The sequence below is a fragment of the Gekko japonicus genome, unplaced genomic scaffold (genome assembly GCF_001447785.1).
Source record: "Gekko japonicus isolate JY-2015 unplaced genomic scaffold, Gekko_japonicus_V1.1 scaffold3477, whole genome shotgun sequence".
Classification (NCBI taxonomy): Eukaryota; Metazoa; Chordata; class Lepidosauria; order Squamata; family Gekkonidae; genus Gekko; species Gekko japonicus.
The window spans coordinates 42409-62870 of NW_015169280.1; the positions used below are offsets into that span (position 1 = coordinate 42409).

The window sequence follows — 20462 nt, forward strand, 5'->3', positions numbered from 1 at the left end:
GACTTTGGCTGTTGTGTTTTGGGAGAATTTCTTTTTGTTTCTTCCTTACTGTATGCTCATTAAACCAAACCAATCCAAGGAGCAAATCAACATCAGGAAGAAAACTATGTTTTTTTAGAAAAGAGCACAAGCTGTACTTGTATGATGGATATTCTGATCATTCTGGTTAAGAAGCAAAATAGAGGAAAGAAGCATAATCACAGAAAAGGCAAAGATGCCGAGAGACAAGTAGGTGCAGCAGTATAAGGAAGGAAGGCAGCCATGCTACATAATACAGTTTGAAAGCCCATTGGGGTATCTCTTGCCCATATAAGAACAACTGTCTGTTGACAGTGTAAATGGATTTTCTGTGGGAACATCTCCACAGAGTCAGCTTGATAAGTGGGACTCTAAAAATTGCTGAGAGCCCTAACTAAAATTTCCTCAGCATAAGCATTTATGTGCAGATGTAAGAACTAGCCCACACATTCATTACAGCTTATTCTCTATTTTGCCTCTTGTAAAAGCATCAGGGTATTTTCAGATCCATAGCAGCAACCTAGATAGGTCACAAGTGAAATGCCTCAGCCCCTCAGAGGGCAATACACGATATCTACAATGACATATTATGCTATCATGGATGCCAAGGTCTTCACTAGATCTCCTTATTTGGAATGTTTCTGTAATTCCTCCTAAGTGGTGGCAGATGACTTCATCAAGAAAGAACTACATTGACCGAGAACATCCTTTCTTCTGATTTAATAGGTAAATAAATAGGCAGAGTTCTTCTTTCTTGACTTTTGAAGAATAACTAAAGATCACATTCCTTTGTACTAGAAGAGTCTCCGTGTGGTCTCAGCAAAAGAAGTGTCAACTAACCCTTTCATAGTGGTTAGCAGTGTATGAGATACAGTGTTCACCCCTGAGCAATAAGAAGCCAGGAGCTAGAGCCACCAGAAAAAAGCCCAACAAAGCTATCTCACAAAGAAAGAAATGTATACAAGAATAGCTTCTTCTGTCCCAGAGGGATTTTTTTGGGGGGAGGTCATTTGACGATGTAATAAAAATCCTGTTTCATAGGGCTTTTGCCAGTTAATTGAAACGTAGTCCTGTCACAAGCTATTGACTGATTCCACCTCCCTTCAGCCAAAACTGCTGATCACACTGAGATGGTATGTAGGCTGCTGTAAATGTAAGCCCAGCATTGATTGTGGTGAACTTTCCCGGCACATTCTACTTTTGGCTAATTCAACATCTGATTGACAGTCTGCACAGTTAAAAGAGCTAGAGAATCAAATGATACCCATTTCGATCTCTTGTGTCTGTGAATTTAGTTATTAGCATCCTTTTCGATGCTGCTGTGTTACAGAAACAAAATGCATGAAAAAAGGCTCTTCATTTGACCTCTGAGCTTGCTTAAATTTTATCACAAGACCACACTGGCCTTTAATGGCAATCAAACGCCTATTGTAGAAATTGCAGTTGATTCTGAATTAAAGCCATATCCCAGATTCAGGCTATTGTCATGCACCCAGCACCCAGCCAACATTATTTGTCATGGGATTAAATCAATCCCATGAAAGACAGTTCAGAAAAGCTCTCTCTTCACAGAAGCTGCCAGGGAAAATGGAGACATTTCACATGTGTCAAACATGTTCAGATTGAAGTACCCCCCTCCCCCAACAAACCTCCATGTGTGGAAAAAAATAAAAAAATATTAACACAGAGGTCTAACATCTAAGCTCAAAGGATCTCCAAATTTTGTCATCCTTTTACCAAATTGCATTTGGTTATTTATACATTTTAAATACCCTGAGTTTGCTTGCTGCTTCCAAAAAAAGGCTCCAGCCTTTGCCTTTCTAAGTCACTCTTTCTGGTTTCCTCTTGGCAATAATAGCTTTCTACATCCATGTGCCTCTGAAATGGAACGCCTAACCAGCTTCTACTTTTTAAAAAAAAGTTACAACCAAGCTAGCAAAGGACATTGCTCTTGAAAGAGCTGTAAAAATGACACACCTCCTCCCTTCCCTTCTTGTCTCCCCAGTGTTTTCTAAACTAAGTAAAAATAAATAACATTTCTAATAATGCATAGGACCTGGTGATGACCACAAGGGCAGTGCAGTGAGATGCCAAATGTCATCTGACATAACTTTGCAAAATAAATAAGTGAAGCTTGGTTTCATGTCTAGTTTGGTGGATCAATGGCAGCTTCTGGGGTTCTAAAGTGTACAAATAAATGGAAAAGATCCCAAATCCCATCTGCAGCACTACGTCAGGCATGCTGTTTCCATGTCTGTTTGTTTGCTTTCTGACAGGGCTGTCCAGAACAGCTTTCCTCCTGAAAGGCCCAATTTTCACCACAGCCCAACCAGAGCAGTTAAGCATTTCCCCTCCTTGAACTGTGGCATCGTGAAGGGGGAAATTCCTCCCAAACCACCAATGTTACTGTTATCCCTGCCAGTGATATTTAGAAAATGTGGATATGTGTGCATGTATATACAAACCCACACTGCTATTTCAGTTTGAATGCCGAATGCCAACCCTGTTATTTTCCACTAACAGTTCATAATGCTGCCTCCAGACTGATGTTTCCAAAGCAGATACAGAAGCCAGGAAATCTGAAGGGATGAAGGTTTCTTTTCCACAGGCTTTCCCTGTGAGGTTGCCCACTGGCACAGAGAATGGCCGTTTTTGAAGAGTATTCTTCGCTTGGTTGCAGATTAATCTCGAGTTCGGTTTCTTCTCCTGAAGAAGAAGAAGCTGGTCTTTTGGGGAGGGCCTAGCAACATTGGCACTTGGCTTTTGTGGGTAATTTTAATCTGCAAACAAAAGAATCGACACCAGTAGCATCAGAATTAGATTGGCGATTTTGCACGCAGCCACTATTCCAAGAGGTTACAGAGTGAGAAGATATTTTCTTCTGGCAGAAATAGCGATGCTGCGTGGTCTACTGCATTCTATGCTTTTGTGGAATTATGGAGAAAATTACAGATTAAGTCCACCGCGTTAGAAACTGATGCTGAGGGGAAGAGGGAGCAGTGCTTGAGGGCTCAAGTGCCTTTCCACATGGGCTGGTGCTTAGATAGGGTTACCAGCTCAAGGTTGGGGAATTCCTAGAGATCTGAGGGTGGAAACAGGGGAGGCTGAGATTTGGAGAGTGGCGGGATCACAACCGGGTGTAATGCTGCAGAGCCCATCCTCCAAAGCATCCATTTTCTCCAGAGGAACTGATTTTTGTAGTCTGGAGATCAGTTGTAATTATGGGACATTTCTGGGCCCTACCTGGAGGTTGACAGCCCTAGAAGAAACTGAGCCCAAAGGAAAAGTGAAGAAGAAGAAGAGGATCTCCTGAGCTACTTTTGATTCTGTCACCTTCTCTAGGTTGCCAACCTCCAGGTGAAGCATGGCATTCTCCTGGAACTACAACTGTTCTCCAGACTCCAGAGATCAGTTCCCCTGGAGGAAATGGCCCCTTTGGAAGGCAGCCTCTATGGCACCACTCTCTGTTTAGCTCCCTCCCTTCCCCAAACTCTGCCCTCCCCAGGATCCGCCCCTAAATCCCCAGGAATTTCCCAACCAGGACTTGGCAACACTGTGTCTGATTTTGGTTCACTTTGCCCCCCACCCACCTCCAATGCTGGCAAATAGGGCAGCAAAAGGAATACGGCCAGGCAGTGCTGAGAAGGATACGTAAACCAGGATGTGACTGGATAAAGGGGGGAAACACTGGATGCTCCCAGAGTGGGAAGCTTAGGAGGGAAAAGAGACGTGCAGTGTTCTCTGAGGCCTAAAAGGTCTGTCCAGGCATAGGCATACCAGCTTCTTTCATGGTTGCATAATTTTTCAAATAAAGAGAGCTTTCCCCAGAATAATCTGGAGGGGATGGGGGAAAGAGAGATTATTTGACATTGCTTTTGGTAACATCAAAACAGGGGCAGTCATCATTCAGAGGAGTCCTTCCTTGGTCCCTACCAATGACTGACTGAAGATTATGATCCATAGACTGTGACAAACCTTTACCAAATATGATCTATCAGTGATATTTAAAAAACAGTATATGCAAACCTACACCTTCCACTATTTTATATGGATCTGGTTGCCAGCCTGGTAATGTTTTACAAACTATTCATATTGCTTCCTCTATATTGTTCTGACTAAACAGGGATATGGTTGCCAGCCTCCAGGTGGGGCCTGGGGATCTCCCGCTTTTACAACTGATCTCCAGCTGACAGAGATCAGCTCCCCTGGAGAAAATGGCTGCTTTGAAGGGTGGACTCCATGGCATTGTGCCATGATGAGGCTACTCCCCTCCCCTCCCCAAACCCTGCCCTCTCCTGGATCCACACCCAAAGTCTCCAGGTATTTTCCAATCCAGACCTGGCAACCCTAAACAGACTAACTGGGGCTGTTTGCTTTCCACTCTATTTAGGTAGTGTATTTCTGGCCACAGAGTCACTTTCTTCGTACTCCCATTAGAGAGAAAAGAACATTCTTTTCTAAGTTGGTCCTAATACTGCAAACGGGTGGGTGCCCTCATTTTAATGCAGCATGCAATACCAGAGCGTGAGGCAGGAGCAATGTGTGGAGAATGATGCATGGTGTAGAGAAAGTGATGGAGGAGGGGAGGGACATATATGCCACCCCGAGCTCCTTAGAGGAAGGGTAAAAAAAATACAACAGACACACATGGAGGATTACTTATTAGTCGTTAATGGCTACGAGTCATAATTGCTAAATGGAACCACCACACTTGGAGATGGTAGGTGTCTGAATACCAGTTGCTGGGGATCAAAAACACGGCATCTGGCTTGTGGATCTTTGGTGGGCATCTGGCTGGTCATTATGGGAAACAGAATGCTGGACCAAACAGGCTACTGGTCTTATCCAGTACGCAGGGCTGATTTCAGGTTTTTTTGGGCCGTGGGCAGACACAGCCCACGGGGCCCCACCTGCCTAGTTCCAGGCCCCCCCACCCTCCTTTCCACTCCCATACCCGCGTGATACCCCACCTGCTCATGCGGCCTTCTCCCGCTTGCAAGTCCTGACACTGTCCATGCTCAGCTGCCTGCTCCACTTGCGCACCCTTTTCCTGACAGCACAGGCCAGTGTATGCAGCAGAGAGTACTGCTGCCATGGCCACCAGGTGTGTCGCCACTGTGAACAACCCACATGCTCTTCCTCAGTGACTCTGGGCAGCTGGAAGCATGGGTACAGGCAGGTGGCAGAGGAGGTGTATGGGTGAAGGTCAGTGGCAGTGGGCCCCACCAGGAGTCCTGGGCCCCGGCAGCTGTTCCACCTAGGGTTTGCTGGTGCTGGCCCTGCCAGTAGGGCTCTTCTTTTTACATCTAGAGTAAACTGCAGCTGTAAAAAGGACCTACTTGCTGTTCCACCTCCTCACTTGATACTTGAGGCAGCAAGTGACGCTTCAACTAGGAACGAATTGCAAGCAAGGAAGGAAAGGACAAGTTTGTCAAGTTCTCTCAGTAAAATGAGCACGGGTGTTTATCAGAGTGCCTGCTGAAGGAGCGAGATGGCCCCGAGATAGTCCAGTCATTAAGCTCTATGGGTGGTTGTGGAGGCAGCAAAGGATCAGGGCAACCCCCAGAGATGGCTCAGGAGAGGCAGGCTTGCTAAGAAGCTGTATCAGGCATTTCTTGTTTGACCAACCATTTGTCATAAGGTTAAGGCCTTAAAGGCCTGTGAAGGCTGGGAGCCGCCATCGAAAATCATGCACAAAGCGAAACCAAACCTCCAGATGTCCCCAGGTGCTTAGCACAATTGTTTTTGGGAAGATCTGTAAACAACCAACTGGGCTGAATTATAGCCATTGCTGTACTATGTAAGCATTTTGGTGGTCAGTAAGAAAAATATCCATGGTGCCACTCCTTTAGCACTGATGTCATTTGTATGTAGACACGAGTGCTAAGAACCTTTATTTTCAACAGAAATGCATCTTTTGTAACATTCTGATCTAATCAGATACAGACAATGTGTGCCTCATACTGTTTTTCTGGCATGTTTTATACATCCTCCTTTGATCCTCAGAGGGAGGACACAGATGCAGATACCCTGAAAATACACTGTCTCTAGCACTCTCCAAACTGTTACAGTGATGCACATAGCCACAGATCTTTCCATTTAAATTGTCTTTGAATTTCCATTAGGTATACAAATCTGACTGCCATGGCAGCCATTAGGATATCACATCAAAGGAAACAGGAACAGGATGATTCCTCCTCCTAAAATTGCAGGAGGGTTTTGCTAGGGCAGGGGTGTCGAACTTATTTGTTATGAGGGCCAGATCTGACATAAATGAGACCTTGTTGGGCCAGGCAATGTGTGTCATAAAATGTAATGCCAGGTAGCGGAGATATAAACTTTATAAAGGACACAAAATAAAATAAAAACATGCTTAAAACATTAGCACTCTTGCAATGTTTTGTTTATTTAACAGTGTCTGATAACTGACACCTCTCGCTCTGAATAATTGCATCAAAATGTCCGTGCTGTTGCAATCTTGAGTATGCTGTTCAGGTGTGCATCTGTAAGCTGCAAACCTACGATCACGCAGCAGCAGCAGAACTGGAAGAAGCAGCAGAAGACAGCCAGTTCCACTGCGGGCCTGATAGAAGCCCTCTTGGGGCCTAATTTGGCCCCCGGGCCACATGTTTGACACCCCTGTGCTAGGGCATAAATGTTTATTTCCATTTCAAGCAAAAATTTAATTTGAAATACCATCCTTTCCTAGGCTGTACTCATACTCTCTAGGAGTAAGCCTTCTATGGTCTATAGCACTGATAGGTAAATTCCATTCATATGTCCTAGATCCTTTCCCATCTGTTCAACTACTCACTGTGCAGGGGGGCTGCATCCAGGGCTCTCCATCTACTTGCATGGGCAACAGCTTGGTTGTCCTGGAAAACACAAACAAGACACAGTGGAGACATGAACTGTGTGACAAATGCATACCAATGCTGGAGCCGTGTTTTTGTTGTACTGCAAGGTGGCAATGAGGGATTTATAGCAAAGAGCAAGGTTAGATGCAGGGAAGGCCCTGTATTGTTTGTGTGGGTTGCTTAGGTCTTCTAGTAATTACTGAGAATGAAGATGTCAGCCAGGGCTGGGCAACCTATTGATGGGTACAAGGGCTACGCTAATTTTGCATAATTCAGACACTTAACATACTTTGGCTGTCATTTATATGAACCTGTAAGCTGCAAATCTACAGGTGGTAGCTCTTATAATTTCTCTAGCATATTCTTGATGTGCTTTTTTTCTAGGCTTTTCTCTGACAAAACTTGCCTCTGTGCTTCCATGGAAGTTTTTTTGCTACCCCATCATCAAGTGTATTTCTGCAACCTTGAGAGGGGCTCTTTATTTAATGATCATGGACACAGAAACATGCTTATGAATAGGTTCTTCCTCACCAGCAGGCAATGGTCCCAGCACCTGCATGGAGATTTTTGAGCTACTGCATCATCATGTTACCCTTCTCTTAAACTGGCTGCCTATGGCCTCTGCAACCAGGCAGCTGCCTCTCCTGAGCTGCACCCCTCAGCCTGGCCACTCATCTCCTTTGTGCCGTCTCTGCAGCAGGCATCAGTGAGGTGGGAGTATCCCACGGCCCTTCTCACATATATCTGGTACTCCATCTGCAATGCAGAGTGCTGCATGGGCCCACAGACCCACTTCATTCCTATGACTGCATTTGTACAAGATAAAAAGCACAACAAGAAAGAGATGTCATATGCTTTTCTAAGTACTGCAATTTCACGTTTCAGAGACACAGAACACTGTTCAGAGCTCCCAAGAAGCTGGGGCACAAATTTTGTGCTAGGACTAAGGACCTGGGCTGGGTACCTGATGGTGACGGAGGAACACTGGGCCAGCCTCTTGCCAGCACTTTTCAGTCCAGTATAGATCTGTCCCATCTCCATAGCCCCTTCAAGTCCCACAACTTCCAGGAGCTGATCACTAAGGTCTGAAGAAATAAAGAAAGATAAACATGTTAATAAAGCAAATGAAAGTATGGCTTGGTTGCCATGCAGGCATAATACAGGAGGAAGAGTCACAGCTGAAACTGAAAAGAGGGTCTGGAGAAAACCTTTGTCAGGTGCCTCATTTGTTCAGAAGGCCTCAGGCTCAGTTCTTGGCACTGGACCGATCAGACTTCCCTCTGAGGGCCGAATGATATTAGATGCTGCAGCTTCATGACTGGAACTCGAGATGTGTCCTATGGCCCTAAAAAGCAGCCACAGGGATAGGGCAATTTGGACTGAGGGTGTGGTGCCCTTTTCCCCACACCATTTCCCTGATCAAAAATATCCTCTTCTGCCCAGGCAGTGGTTAGCTCTGGAAGGGGGGGAAACAGGTACCCATAGTGTGCCCATCTCCCCCCACACACTAGGGTTTGAACCAGCCTGGGACATTTTCTATTAAGGAAATGGCACGGAGGAGAGTTGCCCCCCTTCCCTGGAGCCCAATACAAATTGGAGGCATCTGCAGCTGCTTTTTAGGGCCAAACAACACATTTGGAGCTCCTTTCATGGAATTCCAGCATCACAGGTACTTTAGTCACTCATGCTGCCTATCACAGTAGGAACTACTGGGCTGGATGGTCAGAGTCAACATAAAGCAGTTCCTGAAGTGTCAAAACAAACTGAGAATACTTACTTGGATGGGGGGAATGGGGATAATTAACCTGAAAAATGGTCTCTGGGACAAATGGGGTTCAGCTTCCTTGCAGGTACTCGCCTAGAAGGCACAATATGGCACAAGAAGTAGTTCTGTTGCCTGTCATCCATATCAGGGGCACTGGGGAAAGAACAGCATTTCCCCAGCAACAACATACTGTTGATTGTGTGCAAGAAAAATGTTACATCCTTGAAGCAGAAGCGCTTCCTTTATGCAGATCCTGGGCAACAAGTGAATTTGCACAGCTGGTAATACCCCTTAGCAGCTCCTATTCATTTCAGTTCAACTTGAACAGGAGACTCTCTTGAGGGAGCACTACATCCTGTGCTGAGACCACATTGCCCTGCACCTCCCATTGAAAAAGAGACTGTTCAAAACCCAATGCACAGTTGGCGCATGGGATTTAGGCAACTTCCCTCAAGCAAACACTCTGGTTTCAAGGATATAATATTGCTCCAGCATTCACAGTGATGACAATGATAACAAGCTAGGACTTGCCTTGTCCCTTTTTGATGTTTGTCACATTCACTGGCCTGAATACAGCTCTCTCTGTGTGTGGTCCAGTCCCCTGTCTTTTTGATGCCTTTACTGTGAGCAGAATGAAGAGACTCTCCCAGAACAATGAATAGCGGAAGAGGAGAAATAAACGTGAAAGCCAAGTGAGCTGGAGACACTCTTCTATTTCACACCCAACCATTTGTCCATGCCAAGCGAGCACCTGCAGCTCTTATAGCCAGAGTCGGTTTCATTCAATCATTTTCCTTCTGCATTGTCCCAAGCCAGCAGTTTCAGTTCCCTAAAGCTAAGCTTGGCTTGAAAGGCCTTGAGAAATCAGTCCTGGTGGCCTCAAAATATCTCACAACTTGGCTTTCCTTCCTTTGCTCTGGTGAGACTGTTGGATTAATATATTCCATCCCCCAAAATGCCCCAGTCTAAAACTTGTCAGAATGTTTGTTTATTATGTTTCTTTTCCCAGGGGTCAGGGAAAGTAATTAATTTGTGGATCAGAGCCATTTGCAGTGCAGACCATAAAGGCCTCTGCTGTTGCATGAGTAATAACATGTGTGCTGCCAAGGTCTCCACAGATCAGGCTGATAGTGAACAATACGAAGCTGTGTCATTAAGCTATTATGTATGACTCTTATATGATGTGTGAATTATCAGGGTTTGTGTGCACTACAGAAGTTGATGCTTCAGAAGGCAGTCATCAACAGTCCTGACAACCACCCTCTACCAACTTTGTATGGATGTGCCATCTGACTTGTTTTTGAGCAAATTACCTGTTATTACTAGTGTGGGCAATGTTAGGGTTGTATGCAACAATATGCTGCTACTGGGGACCAACTTATTCATGAACTGATCTTTCCAAGAGAAAAGGTGGGGTAGGAGAAAAGCCTAGGCAGACTGGACATGGCCTTAAGGTCTTCTGTGACTGGCCTTCTGCTTCATTGCTCTGAAGCTGCAGACCTGGAAGACTCATTTGGGAAAAAAATAGGATTCAAAAAATGTGCTGCCCTCTGCTGCAAATGGGGCTGGTACCAAAAGGCTCGCTTTGAGGATTGCACTGCAAATACTTCCAGACCTTGTTGCCTCTTTGATTCTGCCTCTGTCTTTGACACTCACACATTCTCCTGCATTAGTCATGTTCTGGAGAGAGAGAGACAGAGAAAGCTGTTCTGCCACCTCTTCAACTTCCTTTCCCCTCCTTATATTGTAGCCTGTAGCAGTGTTAAAGCATCCTCTTAATTAGTCATTCTGTGATGCCTAAGTAACGCCTGCTATGCCAAGCTCCTTTCCAGTGCTTTCCGTTTTCTCCCACATGTATATAGATAAGTGTCTCTCTCGTATTTTCAGCCAGGCATGCTCACAGGCAGAGGGTTGCGGGGAAACAGTCATTTTCAAGGCAGAGCCTACCTTTTGCTTGTAGCAGCTCCACCCTTGCCTTGCTGCGCCAGAGTCATTATTAGCGTAAGTCCATTAATATTTAATTAAGTTACAAGATCCGTTTTCTGTAAAGCCTCAGACTCAGAGGAGACCAGCAGGGATTGATTAAATATGCAACCTCTAATGAAATTCATGGTAAAGAGAAATATCAGTTCCTAAAAACTGCCGATTTGGAGTGTGGCACGTGTAACTCTCCGTCCTGAGTTCAATGTACTCATTGTTTGGAGATGTGCAACGATTGTTAAAAGCAAAAGGGATGAAAGAGATAGAAAGGACCCAAAGAGTAGCGTCTAGTTCACCATGAGTCAAACTGGAAAATTCAGAGCAGTGTGTACCACAAGCTGCAGACAGGTAGAGTGCAGAAAAAGGTACATACATGGCAAATAGACCGCTTCATGTGAACAAACTGAGCCACACTTGGCTGTTTCTTCAACAGAAATGTTGGCACTCTTATTGCATTTCCCAAGCTTGGTGTTCAAGCTCCAATTGGGTGTCCCAGGGAAAGACATCTAGCTCTTCCTTGTGGGACTTCCTCTTATGCATAAAAGGAAGCCAGCTATGTTGGCTACAATAAAAATGAGCTAGATCTGCTTATTTTGCTTTTGGGGATAGTGTGTGGTAGACTATCACTGAAAGGGTTGGCTAATTGTCAGGCTGTGCTCTGCCACATCTGCAAAATCTGCTTTGCCTCCTACCATCTCTTTCGGCTTCTGGCTTGCTCAACCAGCTTGGGATTCAATCAGAACCTAAGGAGGAGTGTCACACTCAGCAACCACCCCTGTCTTTTTCTAGATAAGCAAGCAGAGTTTCTGCTGCAAATCAGCTTCAACACCTATCCTGAGTTCCTGGATTCCAAGAACCCTTAACTTGCATTGCTGCTATAACTTCCTTGTGAAGTTCCTATTGGCCTTAAGTATCCACATGAACACACTTATACTGCTTATTTGTTTTGTACCCACATTGGTTGTAAAATAGTCTAGGGTCAACAACTGTGCCTTTGCCGAACATAAGAATCACACCAGTTCTCCACCTTACCTCTGAATACATCTGAATGTTACTACTAGAAATGTTTGGGTTGGTATCTTAATCTAATTATGCTCACAAGATTCTGAACATTGTGCAGTTCCGCAGGGCCTGCAAGACGGAGCTCTTCCACCAGGCTTTTATGTAGGGGCCGCCGCTACCGCCGCTACCACCACTACCAACGGTGGAAATTCTAATGGGATTTGGATCACCCTGGGATGTACGGCCTACCCTGCATGACATTAACATCTACTGAGAGTGGCACCCCAATTGGACTGACTGAAGATCAGAGACGCCATCTACTAAAAACCATCCTGTTAAGAAGCACTACTTATTTATTGTTATATTTAATTGTTGCTATGTTTTTACTGTTTTATGGATTTTATGGAAGCCGCCCTGAGCCCGCTTGCGGGGAGGGCGGGGTAAAAATGCTTAAATAAATAAATAAATAAATTGCCTTTGTAACATTGTAAATTTAAAATCTCTTCAGAAACGTTGACCAGAGGAGGTAAGGATGGGAGGGGCAGCAGCTGGATCCCCTCCCTATATTACATTTCATATTCACAGAGTGTTGTTTTGAGACTTTAATGAGATATGATCTGGCATTTTAACTATAAAATGCAGGTGGGGGGGAGTCAGGTTCACTTAAAGTGCTTTTCCGCCCCTCTCCTGCTGTTGATATGGATGTGTGGAAAAAAACCCAGAAAAGCATTTGGAAACGTGATTGTATCAGGTCGCTGAATCAATGGGCTGTAATACGGGAAGGTTGAGTTACACTCGCACTCCAGCCTTCTTACCCTTTACACTGTCATTTTCACCTAAGGGATGTGGCCCTGTCACAAACTATGAAGTCAGCTCTGTTGTTTCTCCACCTAATCTGGCAATATTATTACTGGCCCAGACAATATCAACAATATCAAAGGCACAATCATCTAATGTATACTAAATGTATGTGCTGCCATCTGCCAACAATGCCCTTTGGCAGCTTAGACAGGATTAGCAGGGACATTTTCATGCAAGAGAATTACGCAAATAAATTAAAACAAATTAGTCACTCACAAACTGTATGTAACAGAAATCATTGGGAGAGAACTTCAGCTTCCCTGGGCATTTCGGCTTTGACAGGTGGGGTGCCATAATCCAACACAGCAGTTTCAAAGGGAAATTACAGGGTGAAATAGTAGAACTCAGAGTTGTAAATAAGTTGTCATAGTTTGAATCATAAGCACAAAACCCTTTGAAGTTTTTCTGTGCAAGCCTCTTGAAAACAGTAGGAACTGCTCAAGGACTTAGTAGAGTTCCTGTAGACCTGCCATTCTTATTAATGATGCTTGCACAGAGTTAGGGTATCCTACTAATTTATTTACATTTTACATGACTTATAACCTGCCTTTCTCCCAACCAAATAAGACCCAAGGCGGCTTCCAACAAAAGATTAAAAACATCACACATAGAACAAGAAAACCCAACAAGAACAGCAAACAACACAGCATAAAGATGCAAAAATTGCCATTTACACCCACCCCAAATGCCATTCTGAATAATTCCACTTTATAAACCTCTTAAAAGGTACCAATACAGTGCATTCCTCATGGCATCAGGAAGACCATTAAACAGTATGGACACAGCCACAGTAACAGCTTGAGCCTGGAAAGCAGCAGTTCTCAGCTGCTTATACAACAGGATCAAGAGAGGGGAAATTGATGGGCTGACCAGAGATGCCACCAGCTGCTCCTCCTACTGCAATCCCAATGGTAAGTAGCTCACCTTGGACACAGAACTTTAGCTCTTTGGCATCTGTAACAACTGAGGATTGTAACTTTTCAGGTACTTTCTTGCTCATCCGGTTATAGCTGCGTTGTTTCTTGGTTTCCCCCCAGAGGTTGGAGCCTCCATACATGCTGGGAATGTTGAGGACTGCAATACCCTCCAAAGAAGTGCTACTCAGATCCAGAACTGTTCCATCACACTGGCAGGTAGGGAGGGAGAAAAATTTTTTTTAACAGGCATTGATACACATTGAACATACTGGGTTAGCATTTCTACAGTGTAATCCTAAACAGAGCTGCAGCCTTCTAAATCTTTTGAAGTCACTGGAATTAGAAGAGTGTAATTTTGCTTAGGACTGCATTCTTATTCATTAAATAAAAACTTTTACCTGTCCTAGGGCTGCCAACCTTCAGGTGGTGTCTGGAGAGCTCCCAGAATCACACCTGATACTCAGACTACAGATATCAGAAGATGGCTGCTTTGGAGGTTGGATTCTATGGTGTTATCCTCCACCAAGGTCTCTCCCCTTCCCAAACCTGCTTTCCCCAGGCTCCACACCCAAATCTCCAGGAAATTCCCAACCCAGAGTTGGCAACCCTAATCTCACCTTCCTAAAAATCCAAGGTAGTTCCTACTATACAACGTATACACAAACACAGTAAAATACCACTATGAGCATACATAGCACATAATCTCAACAATACAGGTTCGTGTTGTTTTTGAAATGGAAAGGCTTTGGAAATTATTCTGAATCTTGAGGACAATGCTGAAAAATCCCTGCTTTATTTTCAGCGTGCTTACTGCTAGAATTTCGAGTGAGGCCCTACTGGAAGATTTTTGTTTCTGTTTTCATATATGAATAGAAATTTTCTCACACCTATCTAGGGTTTTGAAGCTCAAAACCACCAGTTCGAATTAGGCCTAGAAAGAAACTTGAACAAAGAACAGTTGACATAAGATGAGCGAATAAGTTTCCACTTCCCTGCTCATGAGGTATGGCATTCTGTACCAGCTAAGTGCCATATTCAAGGGCAGCACTGAGTAGAAAACATTACAGGCGTCAGGATTATGGTGTCAAGATCCCTGTTTTCCAGGAAAGGTCCAGTTGGTTATCAGATGAAACTAGGGTTGCCAGGTCCCTCCCTGGCTCCTCTCTGGGAGCTTCAGGCGTGTGTGCTACACCATGCATGGCACGATGATGTCACCCGGAAGTGACATCATTGCAGTAGGCATCTCATGGGGGATGCTCTAGCATTCAGCAAAAAACTCTACGGTCACCATAGATTTTTTTTTTTTGCTGAATGCTAGAGCAACCCCCCACAACATGTCCAGTGCCATGGAGCTCTTCAGGGGCAGGGCTCCCCTGCTATACAGCTGGCCAGCGGGCAGATCAGGGGCCCTGAAATCGGGGGAACCCTTGCCTCCTTCGGGGGGGATGGCAACCCTAGATGAAACCATTAAAAAGTGTAACTGCTTTCTCCTTATCAGATAGTAATTTAAAGATGAGGGCTGCAAACTTCTTCTGACAAAGTTACTACCTTTCATCAATATCAGACACCTATTAGGAGTTTCATACCAACAACCATCTGTCTTAGATTTAAGCCATCCTTCCTTTATGGAGCTCAGAGTGGTGTACAGGGTTATTCCCACCCATTTTATCCTTAGAGAGATCCTACCAGGTAGGATAGGCTGAGAGTTAATTGGCCTAAGGATACCTAGGGAGTTTCATGGCTTAGTAGGAATTTGAACCCTGTTCTCCCTAGTCGAACAGTCTAGGCATTACTGAACACTGGCAACATCCAATACAGACCGATTTCCCACAAGCCACTGCTCTGCCCTCATCCTTCCCTTTCCCCCGATTGTATACGCCAATTTCCCACTATTTGCTGTGCAGCTGCATTTTGACCCACAGCTTCACCCGATTTTGCCCGTGTCTTCTGGATCCTAAAAAACAGGGAATTGGGTGAAGCTGTGGGTCAAACTGCAGCTGTGCAACAAATAGTGGGAAATTGACACATACAATCGAGGGAAAGGGAAGAACAAGGGCGGAGTAGCGGCTGTGGGAAATTGGTCCTAGTTTCAGTTCCATCCACAGTGAACAAGCATCCACCCTCTTCTTTAAAAACAAAAACAAACAAACAAAACACGTGAGGTGTCTCCCCCCCCCCCCTGGAATTCTGACACAGAGAACTGGTGTTCAACAGATACAGGTCAAATCCTTAAGCTATGGAAACAGGTCTTACTCAATGGAAGATAAGTTATTCTTTTTACCCTACAGCATCTTGATGCATTTGTGCATCTCCTGGATTTTTTTCTGGCTTTTCCACACTCTTTCCATTTCCCAAACCTGCTTAAATGCAGAGTTTTGGGAAAGATTGCAGCAAAGCATTGATGTGGGAAATTTTAGATTTTTCTGGTCCTGACCATAAGACAACAATTTCCCCTGCCCCATAGGGGCCAATTCCTCCCCCTGCCACTAAGGGACTTTTTGGCTTTATAAAATTGCCAATTGATCATCATTATAGTGATCTGTGGATCAGGTTCTCTGAATTCCAGCTTCATTTTAGGGAGTCTCAACTCCTTTCATTGCAGAGATATAAGAGGAAAGGCATATCGCTGTAATGAAAGAGAACAGAGACTTCTCAAAAAATGAAAACAGGGAATTTAGAGAACATGATACACAGTTGTTATACCTTTTGTAAATCGCTGTACTCACATGAGCTGCTGAATATAACACAAGTGCTTTATTGCAACCAACTTCAGACTAATACAGAAACTGAAACTAAGAAAAAGAGAACAGTCCAGGAGGGTGAAGTTTTCCTCCAACCCATAATCAGGTTCCAGTTAACTCTTTACTATCAATTTTACTATATTAACATTATAATGATATTCATTTTTTAAAAACCCTAAGAAATCCTGCTGGTGCAAGGGGCAGAAGATGGCTTCTGCTAGGGGATTGGGGAAACTTGCCATGTGGAATCCGTGTTGCCACTGTGTTCTGTTTAGGGATGCCAGCTGGCCAGTGGTGGATTGGGGCCCCTGAAATTGGGGGATGGCAACCCTAGTTCTACTGGCACTAGTGTGTCCCTGTATGGAAAACACCTCTGTATGCCAAAGGAAAATTTTACTGTTAGTGGAAAGATTCCATAGGATCCAACCCATTATAATCAGGGGTCATTTCCTGCAGGAGCGCACAGGAGCGGAGCTCTGGCAGTAAGAAGCCCAGGGGTGGGTACATGCAACAAGCCCCACCCCCTGCTCCCAGCAGCCCTCAGTCGGGCCATGAGGAACAAGAAGCAGCCAGGTAAATTGCAGAGCCCCCTCCCCTGCCTTCAGGTACAAGCTCTCCCTTCTCTGTAAGGGCAGATCTGCGTGTCCCCCCCCCCCAGCTAGCAATCCAAAACAGTCCAGTGGCACCTTTAAGACCAAGTTTTATTCCGGGATAAGCTCTCCCTCCTCTGCGAGGACAGATCTGCACGTTCTCCCCCCTCCCCAATAGCTAGCAATCCAAAACAGTCCAGTGGAGCCTAAGCGGTGGGTGTTGCCTTCTGACACACTTTCAGTGATGTCAGGGGGTGTGGGATATGCAAATAAGTTATGCTAATAAGTTACGCTAATGAGCTCCTGCACCTCTATTTCTACAAAAAGATCCCTGATAATTGTTCTGCAACATGTCTTCTCTTGGAGTCTGAAACGGAGCCATGTGGGCCCATGCAAGGTACACCCTGATGGGGCCTGGGCTGTTCTTCAGAAGGAAGCCCTGTAGGGAGGACGTGACCAGGCACCAGCAGGATAGGCTCAGGATGGCTGTCATGGGGCCTAGCCCCTGGGGAGGTGCAGGAGGCCAATGCCCTGGGCAGCCAGCTAATGATAAAAGTGCATTGCCATTGAGGGAAAGGACCTCAGCAGCATACCCACTGTCTGCCTGACATGCCTGGGCAGAGTAGCATTACAGGGTTGGGTACTAGGTGCCTCTCTGGAGTTTGGCTTGGAGTAGACCAGACCCTCCGCTAAGGCAAAGGGGAAATGGTGGGAAAGGGGGCACACATGCTCCCTGAGAGAAGTAGCATGCTTGTGTAGAGCTTGAACTGGGAAACCCTCCATGCTGGTACTTTATAATGTTGGACTTGGACATTTCAAAGGGCCGGGAGGCAGGGGCAGGCTATCAAGCCACTTCTCTGAACATCTTCTATGCCCCAACAGGAGTTGCTAGAGGTTGCCATGACTTCCAGGCACGGGCACACACACATATGAACACACAAACACAAAAATGCAAAAATACCCCAAAATAATTAAAAAAGGGAAAACATCAAGGTGGGCAGCCATGTTGGTCTGAAGCAACAGAACAAAGTTAGAATCCATTGGTGTGAGCTTTCGTATGCAAAGCACACTTTGTCTGACAATGAAATGGAATTACAGAATGATATATCGCCACTAACAAAGATCCGGATAGTGATTTCAGCAAAAGTGAACAGCTTTATTGAAGGTTCGAACAAGCGCTTGAATAAGTCATAACCAGAACAGTTTAACATTGTGACCTCTGCTCCTTTTAAACATTCCCAGGCTAACGTAGCCACGCCTCTGTACAATAAACAACCAATGAGGTTGTGCGGATAACATCCAATTAGAGTCTTTCTCTCACAGGGAACTGGTGCAATCCTGATTGGTCGCTGTTGTGAAGTGACCAATAGCATGTCGGTTCGGAGGAGTCTTACTCGGGCTCGAGCTTAACATGGGGAGTCAATACGGCGATTCATGTACTTTCAATATACTACACAGAACATCACTGATTCTCACTATTTAGGGAACATCAGTCTCCAATTCTAACATATTTATTACCAGTGTTGCCCCCCCCCAGTTGAACCTAAACAGATGTTAACCAGAAACCAAGCTTGTCATTCTTTTAATGTTAAAAAACAGCTCCACTATTTTGCATGCTAATTTAACAAGCCACTCTCTCTCTCTATCCAACTATATTCTGTAATTCGATTTCATTGTCTGACGAAGTGTGCTCTGCACACGAAAGCTCACACCTTGAATAAAACTGTGTTGATCTTAAAGGTGCTACTGGACTCTAAAGGAAAAACATGTTAGCTGTAGACTCCCACCTCCCATTGCTTGCTTGCCAGGAGAGTATGCTGGGGTATCCCAAGCCTCCTGTGGGGCCTGGATACAGTCCACAAATGACGGTATGAAGTGCCCTGTTTCTTTGGATCTGTTGGCTTCCAAACATGAAAGAACAACAGCTGAGCAACGTGTCTGATTCATCTTTACATGGGGGGGGGGGAGGGCTGACTTCAGGAGGTTTGCTACAAATATACTGGAGAAATTCTGAGCACCCTGAAAGAGTATCAAGACAGCAGCAGAAATTTACATTTAAAAAAACCACCCTCAAACCTATTTTGGTCTGAATAGGGAGGTGGGTGGTGCTTCAGACAAGAAGGTTGCCAACAAGCTAAATTCTGTCAGTTCTGTTGTTTTTTTATGGGAGCATAAGAATCGACCGTCCTCTGTGCTTTGTAAGGGGAGGCCTGGCAGGCTGCATAATGTGATATAGATGCCATATATTCACACAACACAGGACTGAACGCCCAATGGACAGCATGTGTGTTTCCCTCTTTAACCCGCCTTTGTTTCTCTGCCAGGGTGCTACAATGGCCTCTTTGAGAAGGGGCAGCTGACGGGTTGTTGGCAGGGAGACTGGAAGTAGAAATCTGCAGCTGGGGAAAAAACCAACTTCATTTCCAGGAGCCTATACTGTAATTGATGCCAATTTCCAAAAACAAAACTGCCATTTCTCTGTGCTCATGACAGATGCCTGGAGCCAGAGGGAGGGCAAACTGTTACTTTCAGCTTGAAAAGCAGCCAGATTGACGTTCTGCAGCCCTGAGATTGCCATCTCCTGAATGTATACTTGCAAAGGATTCAAAATTGGGATATGCTGGTCACCTATTTCTACCATTATTAATCCAGGGACATCTCATTTTTCTACACCCAGACATGCAGTGATCTACAGCATGGAATTTACAAAACGTTAGAGAATAGAACTAGCAAAAAAGGATTCTTTTATGTATTTTTTTTTTGTCTCTGAACATACTTCGCACAATCTCACTGCCAGTGATTAATTCTGAACCAGGGACTCAAACCTGTGTGAAACTGGCATTAATTAAACCAGAGGTCCATCTTTCTAATCCTAGGAGAACAGAGGCTGGTTGTTATTATTTGTGGGAGGGAAAGGCTCTCTGCACATGCTCAGAAGTGGTCTTAATTTCACATGTTCCATAATGGATTCCAGGAACTGAAAACCAAATCTCTGGCTAAATCCTCGTGAAGCCAAGCATCAATCAAACATTGCCTCCTGCAGAATGCCCCAAATGCTTCTGGTGGAGATGTTTGTTTTGTTCATTCCACTTCTGACTTCATCCTCTCAGGCATGGGGCCTTATTACATTGTAGAAAATGGAATCTTCAAAAGCAGCCACTCTGTTGAAAGACAGCTTTGTATTTTGCTAGGCAGGTTGGTTGGCTCACAGTGCAGAGGCAAGCCAAAAGCAGACTCAAAGGTAACAGTTCTAAGGAAAAGGGAAACAAAATTCTACATAGCTCATACTATCAGAAATAGGCCATTTTTATGGCTTCCTTACATCTAAACTATTCCTGAATATCCGCTTTTATACTGACTGGAACACTTTTTCACTGCCTCCTTGCTCTGAAAACGGAGCCTTTCCTCAACGCTTCACTTAAATTCTCCTTACTTGCTTATAGGCTATAGTGAGCCCGGCCCTCTGCCTTAACGTCTGCCCCATGCCATCGAGTGACTTGGGAAGACCACTGAGCTGGAAATTTGTTTGTTTACAAACATTTTTAGAACGCCATCTTAAGTAGCTGAATGAGCACTAGCACCTTATGATTTTATGATGTTATTTGTATTGAATTGTTTTAACTGATTGTATGTGGTTTTATTGGTAATTTTGTACCAACTGTATAAGCAGCCCTGAGCTTAAACAAATAAATAACTATACCAAGTTATTGACCTAATGCTATCATTGCCAG

The 20462-nt window shown here is 44.7% G+C and overlaps 1 protein-coding gene across 1 annotated transcript in view; it reads right to left on the bottom strand.

The window, feature by feature from the left end:
* Positions 1–2669: 2669 nt before the first annotated feature.
* The window catches only part of LOC107114957 (diacylglycerol kinase gamma-like), a 45735-nt gene continuing 27942 nt past the window's right edge, over positions 2670–20462 (bottom strand). Inside the window, exons 6-9 of the mRNA XM_015416564.1 lie at positions 13408–13609; positions 7840–7960; positions 6833–6893; positions 2670–2798 (exon numbers count right to left, since the gene is read on the bottom strand). Of these exons, the coding sequence (XP_015272050.1) occupies positions 2700–2798; positions 6833–6893; positions 7840–7960; positions 13408–13609 (483 nt within the window). The 3' untranslated portion in view covers positions 2670–2699. The remainder of the gene's footprint in view (positions 2799–6832; positions 6894–7839; positions 7961–13407; positions 13610–20462) is intronic.